This window comes from Ursus americanus, chromosome 6, assembly GCF_024610735.1.
Source record: "Ursus americanus isolate L20-20 chromosome 6, mUrsAme1.1.p, whole genome shotgun sequence".
In the NCBI taxonomy this organism is placed as follows: Eukaryota; Metazoa; Chordata; class Mammalia; order Carnivora; family Ursidae; genus Ursus; species Ursus americanus.
Genome location: NC_142132.1, coordinates 63885950 through 63908492, shown reverse-complemented (window position 1 = coordinate 63908492; position 22543 = coordinate 63885950). Strand labels below are relative to the sequence as shown.

At 39.9% G+C, this 22543-nt stretch overlaps 1 protein-coding gene across 9 annotated transcripts in view; it reads right to left on the bottom strand.

Annotated features, from left to right (window-relative positions):
- The window catches only part of FAM13C (family with sequence similarity 13 member C), a 136916-nt gene that overhangs the window by 11105 nt on the left and 103268 nt on the right, over positions 1 to 22543 (bottom strand). For all 9 annotated transcript variants that reach the window (XM_045783673.2, XM_045783672.2, XM_045783671.2 and 6 more), the window contains 4 exons: positions 12447 to 12657; positions 11229 to 11367; positions 6029 to 6110; positions 4360 to 4571 (listed from right to left, as the gene is read on the bottom strand). In XM_045783673.2, coding sequence (XP_045639629.1) covers positions 4360 to 4571; positions 6029 to 6110; positions 11229 to 11367; positions 12447 to 12657 — 644 coding nt within the window. The remainder of the gene's footprint in view (positions 1 to 4359; positions 4572 to 6028; positions 6111 to 11228; positions 11368 to 12446; positions 12658 to 22543) is intronic.

The window sequence follows — 22543 nt, the reverse complement described above, 5'->3', positions numbered from 1 at the left end:
CAACTGCTGAAGAGAATGGCTTGGTCAATATAAAAGATTTCTAAGCAGGGGATTGCAGGTTAGTATTGGCCTTGAAACCAGAGGACACGAGTTCCGAAAACCAGCTTTAAAACGCACCTATTTTTAACATGGAAAATTATGTAAGGTCTGAACGTTAGATTTTCGATATAGAGACTATAATGTTATATAAATACATTGTTTCAATAAGTTAGCATATGTAAATGCCCCTGGCAAAGAGTCAGGTGTACTAACTGTTTATTTAAGCTACAAACTAGTTGATTTCAGGTTACTATCAATGTTGTACATTACTTAAAAGGAACACCATGGTGCTATTAAATAAATTTTAAGAATAAAAGAATGTGAATCTATTTCTTTATACAAAAAGCTATCCAGAATATACAAACTGAAAAAAAGGGATAATTATATAATGTGTTACTTTTAGTTTTAAAAGGGGACAAATTAAGAATGTATATTGACACTTTCTTGTATATGCTTTATATAGAAACTCAAAAAGTACACATAACACATTAGTAACAATAGTTACCTACTTGGGGATGGGAGACCTCAAAGCTAGAGCTAGCAGTTGAGATGGCAGAGTCTTTTTAATGTGCAGCTTTTTACATTTTTTTGAACTATGTGAGATAGTATTATCTATTAAGAAAATTATTTTTATTTTTTAAAAGAAGTAGGCAAAAGAACTTGATGGGATCTTCCTTTTGATGCCCTTTACCTCTAAGTTTCCCTCTCTTCAATGTATAACAACCACTATATTTTCACTATATATACAATGTATAACAATCACTATATTTTCATTTGATTTTAAAAAATAAAATGATTTTTTTTTTTTAAATCTGCTTTCCTCCTCCAAGATGCTGCAGTTAGCAAAGGGCCGGAAGAAGTAACTGCCATTACTCATGTAGTCGGTAATTTGTGCCATGCCCCTAACACCACCTACAGTTCCCAGAAAGGGCAATAAAATGGGTATAATGTGCCCACACCAATTTGGGATTTTCAAAAGAAAAGGACATAAATAGGCACCACAATCAGACTCAGGGGATGATTCATTCACTTCCAGGGCTCAGTGGATACCCTGTGACCCAGAAGTGATTACTTCCAGAAATCATCCCTTAATAGAAGAAGAGGAAAATTACTCTATAGCAGTATCTGAACTGACAAGGCAACGCTACAGGATTTATCAGCTTTAGTGTGGGCTCTGACCAAATACCAAATGCAAAAATTTCACAAAAGTCTCTCTAGAAAAGAAACAATTCTTCATCTTGGAAGTTTTAATATTTAATGTATTTTCAGCAGTAAAGCAAGGACCCCAGAAAAAATCATCTGCCAATTTGAGTTTAAAGAAATGGGACATATTCAGATAATCTCAAATGCTAACACGCTCACTGAGGAGCCAGGAGTAACATAGCTACTGTGGAAATCTGCAAACCTCCCTTGGCTTCTACTGTGATTTGGGGATTCTCCTAGAGGAAGCACCTGATACTGACTACCCACTTTACGGTCTGCTATATTAAACTTCCCAAGGAACAATCCTACAGCTTTAGATATGCAGAGCTGCATGTTCCACTACAGATGCTTTCTATTTAAAGGGCCTCCCGCCAGCCTGCTGCAGAGATATCTGAAGGGGCTTCTGACATTTATTAAACAACTCACCAGATACTTCATTTAAAATAATACAATTAAATTGCCATTTAAGGAAAGATAACTTACGAAGAACTCAAATATGCTTCTTTGATCTTTAGACTCTCGTGTGCATGTGCCTATATTTGACTTAGATGCCTCAGTAGGGTCACCAACCATCTGCATTTTCCCAGGATGAAAGCATTTGAAATTTTCAGCATCCAGGAAAATCCAAGGAAACCAGGGATGGTTGGTCACACTATTGCTCAAAGATCTTAAAATAAACACATTCAAAACAGACCTCTTAAGTTTCCAGTCCCATCCCCAATCTGTTCCTCCCATAGTATTCCCCATCTTGGTAAATGGTCCCTACTGTCCAATGACTCATCATATCCTTTTGATTCTACATCCAAAATATACTTTGAATGGGTCTATCTCTGTCCATCTCCAAGGCTATCATGCTAGTCCAAACCACCCATTTCATCTTCCCCTTTCCACTCTTTCCCCCTATCATTTATTCTTCACACAACAATCAGAAAGATCTTTTCGATGTAAATCACATCACATCACTTTCCCATTTTCAACAACTCAACAGCTTTCCAATAACTTCTACTACCCTAAAAGGTCTGATATCAGAGCCCCCAATCTGTCTTTCTGATAGATTATGCTATCCTGTGCTCTAGCCCTCAGACCCAAGAATTCCAAGTACATGCAAGCTCTCCCTTCAAGGTTTTCATATTTGCAGTTCCATCTGCCTAAAATGCTTTTCGGTGCTCTCTTGGCCAGCGAATTCTTCTTAATGAAGAATGTAATATGTCACCTATTGGCCTTCCTAATCACTTTATATAAAGTAGAAACCATACCCATTATTTTCTATAATAGTATCTTTTAATTCTTTGCACACTATTTATCAAAATCTTTATAATTTGATTTCTTGAACTGTTTGTTATTGTTTCCCAATTCCCAGAAGAACATGAGCTTTGTGAGGGCAGCAACCCCCCTAGCTTCTCTATCATATTATATCCAGGATGTATCATATTTCACAACACATAATAGGCACTCAAATATCTTTGCAAATGAATGATTGCACACCAGTCACATCTTTCCTTATTGTCACAATAATTATGTAAGTAGGTATTGTCTGTATTTTAAAGATGATGAAGTTGAATCTCAGCGAATTAGTTCCCTTGCTAAGTGTACATAGATAGAAAGTGCTTGGTGAAGCACTGAGTCCTGATCTAAGTCTACTATACCAGTCCTAACTCATCCCTCACTGCACTAATCAAGTGGAACATACAATTAGGACTTGGGTGTTGACCAAGCTTCTCTTATAGATGTGGCTAAGGTAACTAGAAAATACAAGAAAGGCCATCAGAAGTGCTGAAAGATGGAAAACCATAGATGCCCCTGTGTGTGTGTGTGTGTGTGTGTGTGTGCGTGTGTGTGTGTGTGTGTGTGTGTCTCACTTATGCACTGGCTACCACAAAAATCTAAAATCTTTGGTGGGGAGGGAATGGGTTGGTCAAGTTAGATGAAAAACTATTCACTTTTCACAACACATAATTGATTATTTTTAAGTCTAAACATATTTCATTTAAAAAAAAAAAAAACATGAAAAACAGAGGTGGCCAAAGGCCCATTTCTGCTTGTAGATCACAAGTCTCCATGTAAAGGAGAAGTCCAGGGGCTTATGGTGAGCCTTTGGGATTTGATATAGGTTGCCACCTTATGATTAAGACCAGACAATGTGCAATATAACAGGTAAGGGCAGCATTCTCCTCAAGAACACTAGATTTCAAAGTTAAATATGCTAGTTTGTTCAGTCATCTGTCCATTCACTCAGCAAACATTTATTCAATACCCACTATGCACAGACACAGTAGGATCGGGAGCTACAAACAGCTCTTCTACTCAAGAGGTCTAAAGTGTAAAATGAGAAACAGAAAATGTCACACAGCATAGTTAGATCTATGACAGGGGAGTTACAACTCTTATTCAAGAAATTAAAGGCAACCATACCACTTTCAGAGCTGAGACAGAAAGGACTACAAGGCAGGTTCCCTGGCGTAAGTGAAATGTAAACATAGGTGTACAGGATGAGGAGGAATTAGCCAGGTAAATACTAATTGCTTTCATTATCTTCTTTGTGAAATATGATAAATATTTTCTTCAAGCTCTAGGCTCTTTTGCCAAATGTCTCATTGACAACTCTACCTGAATGTCTCAGAGATTTCAAAACTAGGATGTCTGAAGAGTTCAGCTTTAGACCTCTTATTAACTAACACTTTTCAAAAAAAGCCTACCTCTTTACTCCTACTATAGAAGATACTAAACCATTTTCCCTACTATGTATACCTCATCCCAGCTTCTTTATTTTTTAAATAAAACATATGGTAAAATGGGATTGTGATACTAATCTTGGGTTAATTCGTTAGCCTACTGGGGGAACGGGGGGAGAAAGAGATATGATATACCCTAATATCTTCGCCATTTGCTTCCCACCAACATGCAATACTATGACTTCCAGAATAACATCCTGGAATTAAGTGGCAACACCCATAGGTCATGGCCAATAAGCTTCCTAAGAACTCAGCTGACTGAAATTTCAGAGCCAGTCTCCTAAAGATGTTTATGTGGTGCCAGGTGCTCTTATGAATTTGTCAAAACCAAAATCTCACTGACACGGTATTGAGTGTTAGGGCCTATGAGGATATGGTGAGGTACCTTAGAATCCTCCTGAGCAGAGAGCTGCTCTCTCTTCTCCTTCAGGCATGTCAGCACAGCATCTGGAGTCTCCTCTCCAGAGGAGCATGGCTCAGGGCCCACAGCTTCTAGCTTCCCATTCTCTCTGGGGACTGCGGGTTGCTCACAGGACAGGTTTCTAGGTGGGCCTTTGGGAACACTCCCTTGTTCTTCTGAGAGCTTCAGCTTCAGTTCTAAGAGAAATGCCATGAGTTACCACGAACAAGGAGGATTCACTGGGCTTAAGAGTAGAGAGCCTTTAAGAAATTCCCACCACTGATGTGAAGTCAGTGGAAATGGACGGTGTTGCTGATGGCTTTCCACGGGGCAAGGGCAGCCCTAGTAACCAGAACCAATAGCACAATCTCCCAGTCAGATAGAAACAAAGGGCTCTAGAGGCTGGAATCTCATGGAAATGGGGTAACTCATGTGTAGGAGGAATTCAGTGGTTTGAATTTCAGAGGATGAGTTCTAGAGGAAGCCCAGTGGAGTGGTACTTCCCCAAAGATTTTATCTGTTACCAACCATAACACCTGGAATTCTACACTCAAAGGTTCATTTACTTAAATTGGGAAGTTTTGTGCCATTAAGAGCCCCTGGGTAAATAAAAGCAAGCCCTTCTGTAAGACATTACACCTGTAGATATCTGAGGAATCACAGGAGGTCTGGGAAAGGAGAGATGGGAATGCCAGCCCCAACTTGACAGATTTCACCATTTGGTCTAATGTTATCTTTTAAAATCCAGGAATCACCATTATTTCAGTGTGGTTTTATATAAGCCTACATAATTAAAAATAAAAAAGCCACCTGAGACTTGTCAGGGAATTACTTTTCAGAATATGCTAAGAGGCTGATAATGTCAATGTGGCCATTTGTATCGATTTCTCAATTACATAGATCGTTTTCTTTGTTTGATGTTTGTTTTTTAGTTAGACTCTGGTGTGGTGTTTAAACACTGCATATTTTATAAACCTGCTACATCATTACAGTTTAATGCCACTGAATTAATATTTCCTGCCAGTTCCTTATCGCCACCCTTTTAGAAATTTGGAAAAAATTCCCTCATCTCTAAGTATCGAAATAAGAATGTGGACAGGGGAAGAAAATAAATTTTTATTGGTAAATACCATAGTACTTTTAAATGGATTTTAGAGTTAATTAATACTTATATCAACATCTCCAGAGAAACACAGAAAGAAGAACACTGATTAGGGGGTAGGAGAACGGAGTTTTACACCTAACTCACTACCGCCCAACTATGTAACTTGTCCCTATCTTTGGACATAAATGTCCTCATTTGTGCAATGGGGCATGCAGAGTAAATGATTGCTCAGGCCTTTTTCTAACATCCAAGAATCTAGTAACCCAAGGGAGTTAATACTCCATATGGTGAAATGTTCCTGGCACCGAAGTGAATCATTCCACTTCAGAATCTGTAGTTCCTCAGTCTCTTTATAAGGAGAATTATTAGATGGGGCCAAAGGATGAAGGGGACCCAGGACACTTTATTTCAAAATGGAGCCTCCAATCTAGGTGAAAGACAAGGTTAAAGAGGGCACAGGTGGAAAAGAATAAAAAAATGCCTGGGAGCACATTATCAATATTTTAACTGCTTCCTTTCTGGGAAAAGAGATCCTTGACCGGCCCTTACCTTTGAGTTGTTTACGACCTTTAGCCAAATCATTCATCCACTTCAGGACTTCAGGATTAGAAGTCTTGTCACCATGTGAAGGCTACAAGGGAGGGGAAAGTGTGGGTAGAAGGGAGGGAGGGAGGAAAAGAAAAAGAAAAATTTTAAATAGCCAAGACACACAAAGGTAGTTCAGAGACATAAACCTGGGAGAGAAATTCAGGTGTGACAACTCCAGTTGATAGAGTTTCTTCTGAAAAACAGAGCAAACATTCTTGACCTCCTCCACATTTTTGTCCTTGCCATGGGCATTGTTTCTAAACGTGCCTAGTCACTCAGCACTTTTCACATAGCCCTAATCATGCCAGTGTCCCCTTCAGTCTAACCCTCAGTCTCCCTGTGGGCCACGCACACCCCACACTTGTTTGCCAGGGCTTTCTTCATATCAGTGTGGATGCTGCATTAATATAAACCAGTGCTTGCTCCCTAGCCTGTGCTCACACACATGGTTTATGACCACAACCTGTGTGGGTTATAGCGACAAACTGGATGATTTAGCTCTTATCAGTCATTTCCACAAATGTGGAGAAAGGAGACCCCAGGATCTCTAAAACCTGACAACAGTCTGAGAAGTCAGTACTTCAGGGGGATACCCATATTTCTAATCATCTCACTGTTTATAGACTCAATATCCTACTGGACTAACACTAAAGTAAAACATAGTCTTATGTGTGTGACCTTGGGCAAATTAGTCAGCCTCAGTTCCATCTACCAGATGAGGATTATAACAGCATCTCCCTCATCGGGTTGCTGTAAGGGGCAAATTAGTTGATGTACATAACACAGTGAAAGCATTTACTGGCATGCTATACACTATAGGTGTGTTGGCTAGAATTACAAATGTTATTATTATTACTGGCAGTGGTGATAGTAGTAGTGTTCCTACCAGACTTTCACAGGAATTCTTCATATGTCTTCACCAACAAACATATATGTAGGGGTATGTACATCTTACCAAGTAGTTAATAGAACTTGGATGTGGCAAGAAGAATATATTTTTTTATTTTGGGACATGACTCTGTTAAAACAAATCATTCACTTTGACTTCTGGATTTTTTCTCAGAGCATAAAAGTGGATTTTCTACAGAAAAGAGAAACAAGGAAAGAAGGATGGCCAAACATACTTAACCTCCACTCCCATATGTCAGTAAGATCTTTCTTAAATAAATCAAGGCCACCCTGTTAACTTCAATGCAGGCTCAAGAAGATTAATGGTTACTCTGAATTGAGTATACACAAGGACTACTATATAGGAATGTTCAAGTTACCCTGATCATAATTATTATATAGCCAGACATGTGTACATTGATAGTGACTAAATCTAAGGGCTCTGCCACATGTTTTTTAAGGATCAGCTAAGTCCATGTAACATTAGCAAGTTGTTGGTGAGAGAAGGGCATCAAGAGAGAAATGCGTCCCTCCTAGGTTCAAAGGAAAAAAAACAGTGCTGGTGTGACATGGTCATCAAATGTACCTGGGATTAGGGGTGCCTGGGTGGCTCAGTTCATTGGGCGTCTGACTCTTGATTTTGGCCCAGGTCATAATCTCATGGTCCTGAGATCGAGCCCAGAATCAGCCTTCACACTCAGCATAGGATTCTCCCTCTCCCTCTCTCTCTGAACCCCCCCTCTGGCTCACACACATGTACTTTCTCTAATTAAAAAAAATGTACATGGGATTAAATATGTTAATTGTGAAACATAAGGCATGGTTCTGTCAGTTCTAGAGTGATGTAAAAACTATACTTTTAAAATCAAGATGGAAAAGAAGGTTGAAGGAAAACAAAGTGGTTTTTTCCTAGGGGAGCTCAGATGGGATAGCATGGATGGTTTCCATGAGTGAAGCCCTGGTTTCAGTACCATGGACAGTGACACAAGGCCCACCTCCAAAACAGCTTAGCCTGGTCCTACCCATGATGTGCTAGGATGGTGCACTGTGCCACTTCCCTGATACATAGTGTAGTGTGCTGGCTTTGGGTAACAGTCTGGTTATATGGACAGTCAATATTTTACTTTTGGTTTCTCAAAATCCTCACAGAATTCTCCACTCTGATCTGAAGACACATCCTGTTCATCTGGAACACATCTTTCTCACTGGATATGCTCTATACAGTTACCATCTTTTTAAATAATGTTAAGAACAAGAACAAAAACCTAAGACGCTACATCAAGGACCACCAAAGCAATCAGCTTTCACTACTGCAAACAGGACTTAGGAAAAACTTCAGGCTGATTTTTTTCTGACAAAATATTTTAAAGCCTGAAATCGTTTTCTGAAATGAATTTTTTATTTCCCTACTCCCAGGGGAGCTTTCAAAAGAGGTTAAATCAAGCTTACAAGGAAGGCAGCTTTCAGATCACATGGAAAGTTTTCATGTACAAACTGTGGATCTTCAAGCCTTTTAACTTCTACACTGAAATATTCCAGTTTAATAGACCCCAAGAGGATATAAACCCAGAAATTACAGACTCAGAATGATAAAGTAGCAAGTACAAAGTCACAAAGTATTTTGTTCAATGCAAATTAAACGGGACCTCCAAGGCACATGACCAAGGATATCACTGGACTAGATTTGTGGTCTGTCAAAGACAGTTCAAAAGACATTTTAGAAAGAATTCTGGATTAGGAATGAGAAGAGCTGAGTTGTTTTGGCTAGGTCAATTCTTCACTGTGTCATCCTGGGGAAGTCATTTTCCTTCTCAGCCTCAGTTCCTTCAATGCTCAAATGAGAAATAAGACTGACTGATCCCTTCTAATTTCAATATTCTCTAATTTCACAACTAGTGGACATCTGGCTGAAACAGCTTTTTCTAACTCCATGAGTGTAACGATAGATACATGTAAAATTAATTGTAGGGAATAAACACGGTTTGGGATAGGAATGTAAAATGGTCACATTCAGCAGAGGGAAAGATGCATGTTGTACTAGGACATCAGACTAGTGCAGAGGCCCAGCAGGAGCTCAGACTGAAACGCTAGCTGTGGGTGCTATTAATTCCACAATCGGCCTGCCAGGAAGGAAATCTTTACACACACCAACCAATTAAAGTCCATTAACATGTCAAACCTCTAACCACAGCCTGGCACCCTGGCAGGAAGGGTGAAGGGAAGCCCTGTTCCCTAAAACATGGAAGGTTCTGGTTATACCAGAGACTTTTATACACACTGAGACAGTGGTGACCATGGGGCCTTCCTCTACTGCTCCCAAATTCATCCATCTGCATTTGTGAATGTGTAAGTGTGTTGTGTGGGCATGTGTGTGTACCAGCTCAAAAACTTCTCTAGACAAGGGCAGGAGGTGCCAGAAGAAATTCTTTCCCAAAATAGGCAGTCTGCTAGATGGTTGTTATAGTTGAGAGAAGTAATCCAGGGTCTGTGGCTGCAGGTAGAAAAAAATCAGGAAAGAACTAATGTGTACAATTTTTCTTCATTTTTGGACAAGGCGGAGGCTGTCATAGAATAGCCTGGTCAAATATCACTCAAATAGATTAAAAAGTTAATATCTAGGACCACTTACTTCCTTTGTGCCTAACACTATAATAAGCATTATATATGCACTCCCTCATTTAACTCACAAACTTAAGAAATCACTACAAATATAACCTTCACTATGCAGACAGATAAACTGAGACTCAGAAAGATAAAGTAACAAGTCCAAAGTCACAAAGTTCCTAACTAGCTGTGCCGCATTCAAATCCAGATCAGCCTGATTTAAGGATGGCAGGTAATAAGTATTAACAGGCCCTGGGAATGAAGCCCCTAGTGGTTACTCTACTACTTCCAGTGTGAGGATATGACAGATCCAGAAACATTCCAGCAGCAAACAGAGAAAATCAACTTCTCTCAAGATATCTAGAACCTTCAAAGATGTGGACACGAACAAATTTTACTTCTATTCCTCCACTGTAAAACCTACTCATCTTTCAACTACCACCCCCAGTCTGAGCTGGTAGAACACAACTACCTAAAGCAAGTGACAAGTCTTTTCTGGGCCTCAGTTGCCTTATCTGTAAAATAAAGTCCTGTACTTGTTATGGGTAGAGTGCCTTCTTGTTCTAAAGAAGTAAAAGACAGTAAGCAGCTGTCACTGCCTGACTTCGAGGAAGAAGAGAACCTTCAACACCCTGACTACGGTTGTCTCAAATAGCAGTCTGATTTTTTTTTCCTGTTGTGCAAAGCTAAAAACAAAAACAAAACACTCCTGATACCCCTTTTTTTAGTGAATTTGAAGCCACTGTGGGAAAAGGATTGGAGGAATGGGAGAGTGGAATATCACCCATTCTCACCTCTCTCCCCAGATCTTATCCCACTCACAGGGATGTGCTGATTGCCTCTGTACCAAGTGTTTAGTGAGCCTTTAAATATTTCAAGATGTATGAGACATTATTCTCTGTTCTTTTTTATTCTGATAACAAGCTGTCTGGGCTCTCTGCCAAAGACCCAATATCTTTGTGCAATTCTGCATGAATATGATTTTTGTCTATGCCATGGTCACCATGAAGGAAAATAAATAAAACTAGCATTGGCCATAAGGACACTTAGCTCTCTATCGTTTCTCATGTCATAAAAGAAAAGGTTCATCATTACAACACTGCAGCACCAGCATGAAGACTGATGTCTGACCAGAAAGGATGGCTTGGGGTTTGTCGTTATGAGTGACCTGAACAGATGTCACTTGAAGGGTCCTTATCTATCAACCAGAGGTACTCTTATGTCAAAGAAGACTTTCTCTCTTCCCTCATTCTGTTCTCAGTTAGAGATTCTGACCTTTGGGTCCTTAATAGGTTCTTATAAAACTGCAAATAGTAAAGAGTTAAAGAAAAAATAAGATCAAATTGTAAAAGCTTTCCAAATTTTGGTCCTAGAAACAGTGACAGTAGTGCTCCCCAGGGGGAGAGGGAAAAAAAAAAAGAGTATCAATAATCAAATCAGTTTGGAAACAAGAGTTATAATCCATTACTAGGAAATATCTTATCATGGTCAAACTACAGCCTGTGAGAATAGGACAGATCCAGGAAGGAAACTCAATTTATGATGGGTCCTGGGTTGGCAAATGGAAACAGCTGTCCCCTGGCACAGAGGAGTGACCAAAAAGGAAGGACAGAAAAGCCCACACGCTTCTGACACAATCCACTCTTATTTCAAACCATAGGGCCCTTACCCGGTATTTCTTTTCTTGTTCGAATTTTTCTTCAAATTTCCGAATTTTTCGCTTGAGGCTCTGGATGTGCTTGGTGAGCTGGGTAATGGTCTGTGGCTCCTTGCCATCACCACAGCTGCACCGTGAAGAACTTCGGGGCCTGTAACAATTTCAGGGAGGGGCAGAATCATCAAAACCCATGGTTTCCCACAAACATGGCTGCTGGTCTACAAACCAAGCTTCCTGGATTTTCAGAAAGGGCAGTGTGTTATTTGATGTGTCTACATAGTGGCATCTGCTTATTAATAGAGACCACCGATCACAGAATTCCATTATGGGAAAATGCTATCAGGGACTTTAATATATAAACGTCAGAATATTAGTCCAGGAAATGCATTTCCTAAAGCTTGGAGGAAGCCAATTTAAGACCAAAAAGAGACATCCTGCTGTGGTGTCATCCCTGACAGGTTGCAGGAGACCCACCTAGGGACATTTTAAGGAAGATATATTGACACAACAGAGCCTTTGCGAATCCGGTAAGAGGAATGGACCCCGCCTCCAAAAAATTCATTCATCCTCTCGCATGGCGTATACTTTATAAGAGCAAGAACCCACTAACTCCCTCAAGTCCATCAATAGACAGCCTGTGGGCTCAGGTTTGGATAAATTCATTAATGACCTCGGAAGTTACCCAGGAGAAACTAGGGATTCCCTGTACATATTTTCAGTCGAGGCACACTCATTTTAGCGATGCATCAAAATTATTTGTAGAATTAAAAAAGAAGTGCATAGTTCCACACTTTCTGGGTGGAGGGCAGCCATGGTAAGCTACCATTTTTCTAGAATCTAAGAAGCAATTGTGGTGTACAACTCCCAAGCACTGCCACAAGCCATCCGCAGAGGCCACTGGTGGGCACGGAATGAAAGACTAAGCTCACCGCGAGGGTAGTCCTGATTTCTGCGTATACTTATTCTTACGTACGACTCTGATCATTTCACCAGAAAAGTTCAAACATGCAAGCCCTGGGGTATCCTGCACCCCCTGACCATTTCCTCCTGAGACAGCAAGAACCTAAACAGCATCCCAACTAGAAAGTAGAGATGGTTGTTGCCATTCATCGCTCAGGTCTCGCAGTTGCATTTGGTAAGCACTTTTGCACTCTTTCAGACATGTATTCCATTGTAGGTTATGAATGTAGTATTTGAGATGAAGGTGATAGCAAAACAACGTCTTCTTACATCATAAACTGCTGAGTGCTGGGTGGAGAAGGGGCCGATTCAGGGTCTAAGTTGAATCTCTGGCTTTGGCTGAAGATGGAGCATCGTGGTGACAGCAGTGGGTTGTCACCGTCAGTGATGTGACAGAGCAGCCTGCTAGTCCCAACAGACTGGAGGTCTTCTGGCGCACTGTCTGCTTCATTCTGCCCGTCTTTGTGGACTGGAGCAGGGTCTGAAGAAACAAGATGAATCATCAAGACCTAGAAGTGACAGAGGCCTTGAGACTGTCATGTTCCTAAGTAAAGATCATAAACATTCATTATAATGTCTTGCCTCTTTGTCATTTCTTCCTTCTGGGGATATGAAAGGCTTTCAAACTACTGTCATGTTTGTTCTCTGAGAACCTGGGCAGAAAATGTTAAAGCCTCCACCACCACCAACAAAAATGGAAACACAAATTATTTAGGTATGAAATATAAAACCAGCACAGCCCCAAGCTACAAAAACTCTCTATTTCATATTATTTGTATACATTGAGGGGTGTATTGCAAAATGTTACAGTGAAAAAAGGAAACAATAAATGGGGCTGAAGCGGAAGAGGACAGACTATGAGGAAGAGAAGGAACAATAGAAATGCCAGGGAAGGCAGGGAGAGTAAAGGACAGAGGGAGGGAGGGAGAGAGGGAGAGAAGGCCATGGATAGAAAATCATCCAGCAGTGATTAAAAATGACGGAGAACTCTGCTTATCAACATGGGATGATGTTCAGAATATACTAAATGAAAACCACAGATTTCAAAACAAAACAGTAATGATTCCATTTTGTGTAAAAAGCATGCATTTATGTGTCCAAATAAATGTACCAAAAGATCAAAGAAGCTACTTAGCAACTACAAAACAGGGAAGAATTAGAGTGATTCTGTTTCTTTTTCAGATATTTATGTAACATTTTATTTTTGACAAAAATAACAAACAAGAATAAAACCTGTTCCAAAGCCTCTCCCCAGCGAGGCTGCTAGGTTTGTGCCTGAATTCTATGATCATTCCCCCTCTAACTGAGCTCATTAGCTTCCCACCCTGGGGTCAGTCCAGAAGGGGGGGACACCTGTGCTGTGGGGATGAGAGCAGGGAAGTGAGGCATAGCAGGGCATGGACGGAGCGGCCAGGATGAGAATCTCTATATCAAGAGGTTCTAGACAGTTATTCAAGCAGCAGTCAAAACAAACTCCTTCTCAATATTGCCCAGCAAACACTCAGGACCACTCAAGGCTTTCTCTTGCGCCTACCCCAAATAAAGAAGAAAACAAATGTTTTCTGGGTGAATAAGCAGAGTCTGAAAGCCCTGCAATCCACTTTCCCAAAATAAACATTTATCAAAATTTGGTACCGAATGACTCTTAATCAGGTTAGAATGGTTCATGTTCTCCAGAGCTTGAAATGCAATTTGCTTTGTGTAACATCAAAGGTCTGATCCCTTGTGTGTTCTCAACTGGCTTCCTCGCTGTTGAGTTGCAGACTGGGAGCCAGGGTAATGCCTCCTGTTGAGCCTCTGAAGCTCACTGACAGCATCCTATCAGTGGCTGAGGCCAGTCAGAAACGCATGAGATGAGGTCTGGGGAAGAGGTGGGGCCGGATGAACACCAGTGCCCAGGCCTGCAAGCAAGGTGTGCTCCTTGTCTGACAACTCACCACAGGCAACACCCTTGCTAAGAATAATTTACCCAGAAAACACAGTTTGGCAGGAGCCCTAAGGAGTAACAGGAATAAGAGTTACTAATCAATCAATCACAACATATGCTAGCAATCACTTTCCAAACCCACCAGGAGGTGTACGGTTTCCTTATCAAATCCTTTTCTTCAACCACGAGGTCCCCAGAAGAAATGCATTTTATTCATATTACCTGTCTCTGAGCAGAATCTATCGGTAATCGTGATGGGGAAGAAAAGAATCTTTAGCAAGCACCTCGGACCAGTGCATTTTTGTTAAAATGGGAAAGGTCTGAGGCCTTCAGGCCTTCAGCTCAACTGTGGCCCTAGGGTCAAAACTAACATGAGTCTCTTGCTGTTTTTAAAGCCAAAATGGAGGCACTTAGGCTCTTAGCCACATGACTGGAGTGGAGGGAAGAAGAGGGGCAGTAGGGTACAATACGCTCTTGTGATGCCGGACAGTGGCAGCAAGCCACAACTCCCAGGCAGCCATGCAGTCACAAGGGCAAGCGACCAACACACTTAAAACCGTTCTCCATACAGCCATTCTGTTTTCCCCTTTCAGTACAGTATTCAATAAGTTACACGAGATATTCAATATTTTATGTAAAATAAGCTTTGTGCTATTTTAAGTGTTCTGAGCACCTTTGAGGTAGGTGGGGCTAAGCTAGGATGATTAGTAGGCTAGGTGGATTCGACGCATTTTGGACTTACAATATTTTCAACTTACAGTGGGTTATCTGGATGTAACCCCATTGTAAATCAAGGAAGATCTATATCTGTAGGTAGATACAGATATATAGAGCAGAAGAGTACATATTTTATATAAATTAATATATTTACTATGGATTTTAGATAGATTTCAACCTGTAGTTTTTTTTATTTCAGCTTCATCTTAGAATATGATGACCAAGAAATAATGGATTTGATGTGCTGTTTTTTTACTGATACACATTAAAATAAATTCCTATTAAAACTAACAATGTTTGCCCATGCACCTTTGTCTAGCATAGGGGTGAAACATGAGATAAGGCATAGAAGTTGCTAAACACAGTAACCATGAGAACCATCATTTTAATAATTATTATCATCCAAATAAGGAATTAAATATTATGCTGTCCTATTGAACACCAACTATACACTCAGAGTCCCTACGGGGTTAATACGGCAAATGAGAACCAACATATTGTCCCTCCTACCAGTTATTTATAAATAAGAATAATCACATGTGATATTTCTGAGGTGACTCACTATGCCCTCAACTTGTAAGAGTTTTTGCACGTATTTAATCTTCATAACAACCACATGAGGCTGATAGCAGAAAGATCTCCATTCTAAATTCAGTATGGAAGGAGATATAAACTATGTTAGCACCAGGGAAGGTCTGATCAGTGCCCGTGATAGAAGACTCCACATCTCTAACCCTAGGAGCCAAAGAGTGTTTCTGGCAGCCCACTCACTGAGCAGTAGGGAACAGAGAAGAGAATTATCATCAGAGTGTGAAGGCCAAGAGACCACTTCTGATCTTGCTGCAACCCCAGATAGAAACAGATGCTGTATTACAGCTGTCGAATAAGTGAGATTTAAAATAAATCTCTATCAGCAACTACTTGAGATGTACTGCTAAAAGCTAATTGAGTAATGAATTAGCCATAGTCTTGTGGATTTGTTGATTTGCATTTTCAGGTTTGCCTTTCGTGGTGGGCTTTTACAGGTAGCATTCAGGTACATTCCAAATGCCAAATATCAGCCTTTGTTGGTTTTAAAAGCTAGATGAGCCACAAGTATGCCCATCACTCTAACAAGGCACAAGCATCTGAGTTTTCATCTAGCCTCACCAAAAGAGGGCCAGTAAAACAAAGACTAGAAACAACCCCAAAACATCTGATGGATACACAATGGGTTCAGTTTTAGATATGTTGAATTTGAGCACCTAAAGGTACAAAGGGGTTAGCTATGTGGTCACAAAAGAGAGAACATGGGTAAGCTTGAAGTCATCCCAGTAACTAAATTTGAGGAGACAGGTGAGCTTGCTTGCTTGGAGACTACCAAGAGGGAAGAAGCAGTATCTCCAAGGTTAGGATGGGTGAAGGAGGAATGAGGACAGGTGAAGAGGGATTCTGGGATGATGTAACTGGCCAAGTTACTGAGTGGGGTGTGGTTGGCACCCCAAGTAGGCTTCTTAGTGCCAGCTTCTGTGGACAGCCACCAGAAACATCTGGAATCTAGAAGGGTGGGAAATTTGTCCCTGTGAAAGCAGGGCTAGGTTTTAGGGCAGGTACTCTGCAAGTCTAAGAGCCACCTTGCCATCAAGGATAAAAGCACAGGATATAGGAGCACCTGGGTGGCTCAGTCAGTTAAGCATCCAACTCTTGGTTTCGGCTCAAGTCATGATCTCAGGGTCATGAGATCGAGACCCAGGTGGGACTGTGTGCTCAGTGGGGAGTCTGCTTGAGATTCTCTCCCCTGTTCCCTTTGCCCCTCCCCCTACTTACACATACTCTCTCTCTCTCTCTCTCTCCCTCTCCAATAAATAAATAAATATCAAAAAAAAAAAAAAAAGCACAGGATATAGGCTCAGAAACACCTAGATTCAAGTCCCAGTTTTGTCATATGTGTGACCTGGGACAGATTGTTCAATCTTTTACACTCTGTTTTCCCATCTATATAATGGGGATTCATGCAACAAATATTTATTAATCACCTAGTGCATGCTAAAGCCCTGTTTTAGGGTAGGATGACAACAGTATCTATCTCATAAGTTGTTCGGAGGATTAAAAGAAGACAAGGAATCTCAAATGCTTAGGACAGTGCCCAGGGGAAGGGACATAATAATCCACCAATGTTAGATGCTGTTGTTTTGAATTTATGGTGATATCTTTTACCTAGTTAGGGAACTTACGATAGGAGTTGGCTGGGGTAGGGAAAGATGAATTCAGTTCTGAATATGCACTGAGTTGAGAGGGACTTTTGGTCATCCAGTGGAGGTGCCCAGTAGGCCCTCAGGAGACAGAATCCAACTGAGTTTGGTCTCAGCATACACCTCCCAAAGTCTGCCTTCTACAATGGGAGGCAGAGCTGTGAGCCTCATTTTCATTTTGAAGGAGTCAACATATTGATTTCAATTAATATGAACGGTTAACAGATTAAGGCACTAGGTTAACTGAGCAATGAAAAATCCCAAAATTCTCGTAAAACCCAGAAACTACATGGATCAAGAAGCCTCACTCAACTCAGATCTAAACTTATTCCTTGCCTCTGCATTTTTTATTACAATTTTCTAATTAATTTTTCCACCAATAAATACAGATCCAGGTTTTAGGTTTGTGAGTAGTTCTTTCGTGTGTGTATGTGTGAATTTTTATTTACTGCATGATCACTGTAAGAATAATCAAGTACATTTTTTTTTAAGTAAGCTCTACACCCAATGTGGGGCTTGAACACACAACCCCAAGATAAAGAATCACATGCTGTACCAACTGAGTCAGCCAGGCACCCCTGTGAGTAGTCCTTAAATTAAATTTAATCCCATCCCTCTTGTTCCCTATAAAATTATAAGAGGACAATTTCAGAATTTTTTTTCTTGAGTCATTGCAATTATACCTAACATACACAACACTTTTACCAAGTAAACATAACATTCAAATTATAGAAATGCCTAAATACATAAATCTTCAGGGTATATTGATACTGATTATCTTATAAATCCAATCATAACTTTTAAGCAGTTCATAATAAACTCTTAAAGTTTTTTTTGGTATTTTTATAGTCTCATTGGTAAGAATAAGGAATAAATGACCGCTAGTTAAAAAAAAAAAAGCAGTATCAACAAAGGCCCAACCAAAGGAAAATCATAATGTCATTTGCCTAACATTTTGTTTATACTATATACTATTATATTATATTAACATGTTAGTATCATTTTGGGAAGAGTAAACAATTCGAACTCACCCAAATTTTCAGTATGAAAATAATAGTCAATAAATTTAAGTGCATAGACAAAATTAAATATCTTATATATATTTTAATTTCATATCATAACTAGCTTAGCAAAGTAAAGTCCCAAGGTAAAAGAATAGAGGCAGTAAAGACAACTAGAATGAATGGAGATAAAGGATGACAAAGGGGCAAGGTTGTGGGTGAGAAGGAGAAGCAGCCAGAAAGCTGTGGGGGAAGAAGACACTATGGTGGTAGGGATGGGTGAGAAGGAAGGAGGGGCAGGCGACAAAGATTGAGTTTGCACTGAGGAAACATGCAGTGAACATCAACTTCTAGCCCATGAAAGATTGAGGTTATCAGACATTAGTAACTTCTACCCTAAATCAGAACTGTACTGTGGTCTACTGTAACATGACCTACACTAAGGACAGATGCAAGATCTCCGGATCCTGTCATAATGAGAAAGGGAAGAAATCCATGCTTTGCTTTGTTTTGGAACAGAACATCTGAAGCAAGAATAATTCATATTTTTGGAGGCAATTTCTATACAGCACCAAACCAAATGTCCGATTTGGGGAGGAAAGAAGAAACAATCTTCTAGACAAATCTTACCAGGTGATTAAATGGATCTTTGCACTTTATTTTCTGATTATTCAAGACTTATCCCTTTGCTTATATGCATACTACCAAAGAACAGTTGAGAAACAACCAAGGGAAATAGCCAAGGCCAATGAACAATTTTTTTCCCTCCCTGTGTCACAGAAGTAGAGCCAAATGCTCAGATTACAGAGCTCTGCTTGAGCTGTGGGACCAGGGAAAGGGCAACTGTCATCCATGAGAATGTCCAAGATTTGGAAGCACTCTCCTGATATACAGAGAAAGCTGGATGCTGTGCTCTGATTATTTTTCAGCCTAAAGAGCTCTCCAGGTCTTCTAGTTAATTCCTGCACAATTGACCACCTCAGTGGTACAGCTGATGAAAATCTACTATTAAGATAACCAGCTATTTTTGAAAGCACTTTCATTTATAAGGAGATGTATTTTGCAAAGCAGAAGGAAAACTGAATATACAAAGTAAATGGGAAGACTACTGAAGGAAATTCTAATCTTCAATGTGGGGCTGTATCTTTACTAGGCTCATCCAATGTCAGTTAGGAAAAATTAGTCAAAGAAGTTGGACCAAGAGCTCCACAAAGACAGAGCCACAGAAACGTATGATCCTCAGGGGACTGGAAGAGACAGTAGAGGCTATTCACCCTGGGCTTAGGAGTGGCAGGGTGGGGGCATCCAGATCAGTGTGAGACACCAAGTGTCTGGGCATGCCATTGGTCACTTCCAGACTGTACTTGTCATGAGCGTGGAAGAAGGAATAACCAGAAAGGTTTTAAAATGACCATAATATATGGGAAACTGTGTACAAGGGAAAAGGGTATATGAATACTGTACCATTTGCTCAATTTTCTATAAACCTAAAACTTCTTAAAAATAAAATTAATTAATTCTTTAAAAGTGGCTATCAACCTACTAGTTAAAAGCCTGAACTCTTGAGTTAGAGCTCCAGACTTGGTCTGAGATGTCACTCCCTCGCAATTGTTATGGCCTTGGCCAGGCAAGCCTCTTCTAACTCAGAATCTTCATTTGTAAAGAGCTGTAGCAAGGACACATGGGATAACTTGTTACCATAGTCCTTGGCCTGCCTTAGAAACCGAATTTAAAAAATCTTTTTAAAAATAATCATCTGGCATTTTAGGCTATAGGACTGTTTTTTTCTTTCCTTATAAAGTAGTTATAGAAACAACCTCAGAGAATATACTGTCATCTATGAATTTTGAAATCATTAAAAAAATACTTTCCTTAGAAAACAAGGAGTTAATGTGAAGCTCCCTCTTTCAGATACTATGAAGACGGTTATAAGAGCATCAGAGAAAAATTATGAACAGTAAAGATCGCATTCCAGTCAAGTTATGTCACAGGTTTAGCACAGGATAGATTTTATGGTAACAAATGTAGTTTCAACTTTAATAGGAGGTAATTATTCAACCATCAGCTCTATAGATTATTGCTGTTATAAATATCTTTTGCTGAAGGGAATTAGTGTAATGTCAATCATATGCAAGACTCCAGAGGGGAACCTAAGGAATGAACAGTACTAATGGAATTTCCACACCTTGAAAGTAGTTAGAATTACAGCAGTAGATAAAGGCAAATGTAAGCATTATCAACCAGAAGAAAGGCAACATAAGCTCTGACTATGGCAAGAATACCCAGCTTTTTAAAAAATAATAGCTGACATTTATTGAGCATTTACTAAGAGGGATGTGCTAAGTGCCTTATATGTATTATGCGACATTATTCTCAAAATAATCCTAAGTAGTAGAGATACGATTCTTTCTTTCCCATTTTAACGAAAAGGAAACTGATGCACAAAGAGATCAGATCACCTGTCCAAGATCACTCCACCTGCACATCGTGTTCTGCGAAGAACTAGGTCTCTGAACAAGGAAGAGCCAGTGAATGTAATTTCTTTGGGCTTTCAAGAAGTGCATGGCATGGGTTCTTATATCAGAAGTTATTTAAAAACAAAACCAAATGATGACTGAGCTAAATGTTTTGCAGTGGATTACAAAACCCACTTAACAATATGCAGCAAAGAACAGAGTTGAGTTAGTATCTTTATGATGGACATGTCACAACTAATCCTTGCAAATGGATCCTGGATTAATCTTATTTTACATTTCAAAAATGACATGGAGGAGGAAGTAGAGTTGTGAGTCTGAGTTTGCAGATGATATTGATATTTTTCAAAGAATAAAATGCTAAGCAACCACAGAAGCGGCTCACAAAGCATGAGGAGGCTCAGTAGAGACAGATGACCTTCAGTGTGAGCCAGCAGGCAATGCAGCTGGAGAAAACTATCCGTGTACTCTTAAAAAGTACTAAACTATTAGTTTGGTAGGGAATGGGATTTTTGGGGTTCTAATGGAATACAGTGATATGACATAAAATCCAAGAAAAGAGTATGCATCTCTAGGAAGAGTCTAGAAAACAATCTGACATGCATAATATTTTGTAATTAATAAAACCCCCTCATGCTCATATTTTTTAGGTATTCATTTTTTTATTGAGATCATTATCATATGTTGTTGTAAGAAATAACAGAGGGATCCCTTGGACACTTTGACAATTTCCCCTAATGGCATCATATTTACAAATAAAATTCTATTTGACTCCATCTGGAATACACTATGAAGGTCAGGTAAATGCGTATCAAGAAAGGCACAGGGTTCTAGAGATGGTTTAGATCACAGGAGCTGAGATCACCATGAGAGGAGGGGTTGTAACAGGTTAATCAACTACAAATCTAGGTCACTTTAGGTTGACAAAGCAAAGCCAGGGTGGATAAAGAAAACAAGACTTTCAAAACACATTAGTAGAGTGTATATACGTTGGCTATGGACTTAATTTCAAATTCTAGAGTATTAGAACTATGGGGACTTAATATTTAGACTGGATAGCAAATAGCATAGTGCAAAGCACTAAACTATGGAGTCTGACTGGGGAAACCTTTCCCCTCCTCCCATTACTTCCCAACCTCTACCACTCAGCAGCTGTGGGAACTTCAGAAGTTAACTCTCCGAGCTTATTTCTTCATCTTTCATCTGGGGGTTATAATGGCACCTATCTCATAGGGTTGTGAAGATAAAATAGGAAAACCCAGGTAACAATGTCTGACACAAATGAAAATGTCATTATTAGCTAATGCTGATGTTATGCATTTGAAAGCTTTTAAAGGAGGGTTTCTAAACCTTGGCACTATTGACATCTTGGACCAGATAATTCTTTGTTGGGGCAGTGGGGGTGGACATAGAGGGCTCCTGTGCATTGTAGGATGTTCAGCGGCATCCCTGGCCTCTAACTCATTAGATGCAACACTTATTTTCCAGCTGTGATACTTAAAATGTCCCTAGGTATTGCCAAATATCCCCAAGGCTGGGGAGGGGGTGAGGTGGGCGGGTGGATCAACCCTGGCTGAAAACCACTGCTTTAAAGGAACTAATTGAGGACAAAAAGATGAAGTACTACTTTCCACGGTGGTAACCATTTCTTAGTTAAAGCAACAGGTGGCACATACTGAAAATATAAAAAGTATCAGAAAGCATTTAGAAATAACATACATACATATACATAGACCCATAACTTTTGAACAAAGTTTCTAAATTATATTTAGAATTGTGTGCACTTATGAGGTTGAAGTAATGGAGACCCCTTCTTACTAACTTTCAAACACCGTGTGGGGCCACTGCCAGACAGGATGAAACATCAAGTTAGGTGGATAACCCACCTACTAGACACTTGAGATGCCCCCACATTCCAGAAAATTATTTATAAACTCCACCTGCAGCAAAAACACATTCTATGGCACCCCCTAGAGAAACACCAGAGCACTGTGTTCTAGAAAGTGTTCCTGAATCT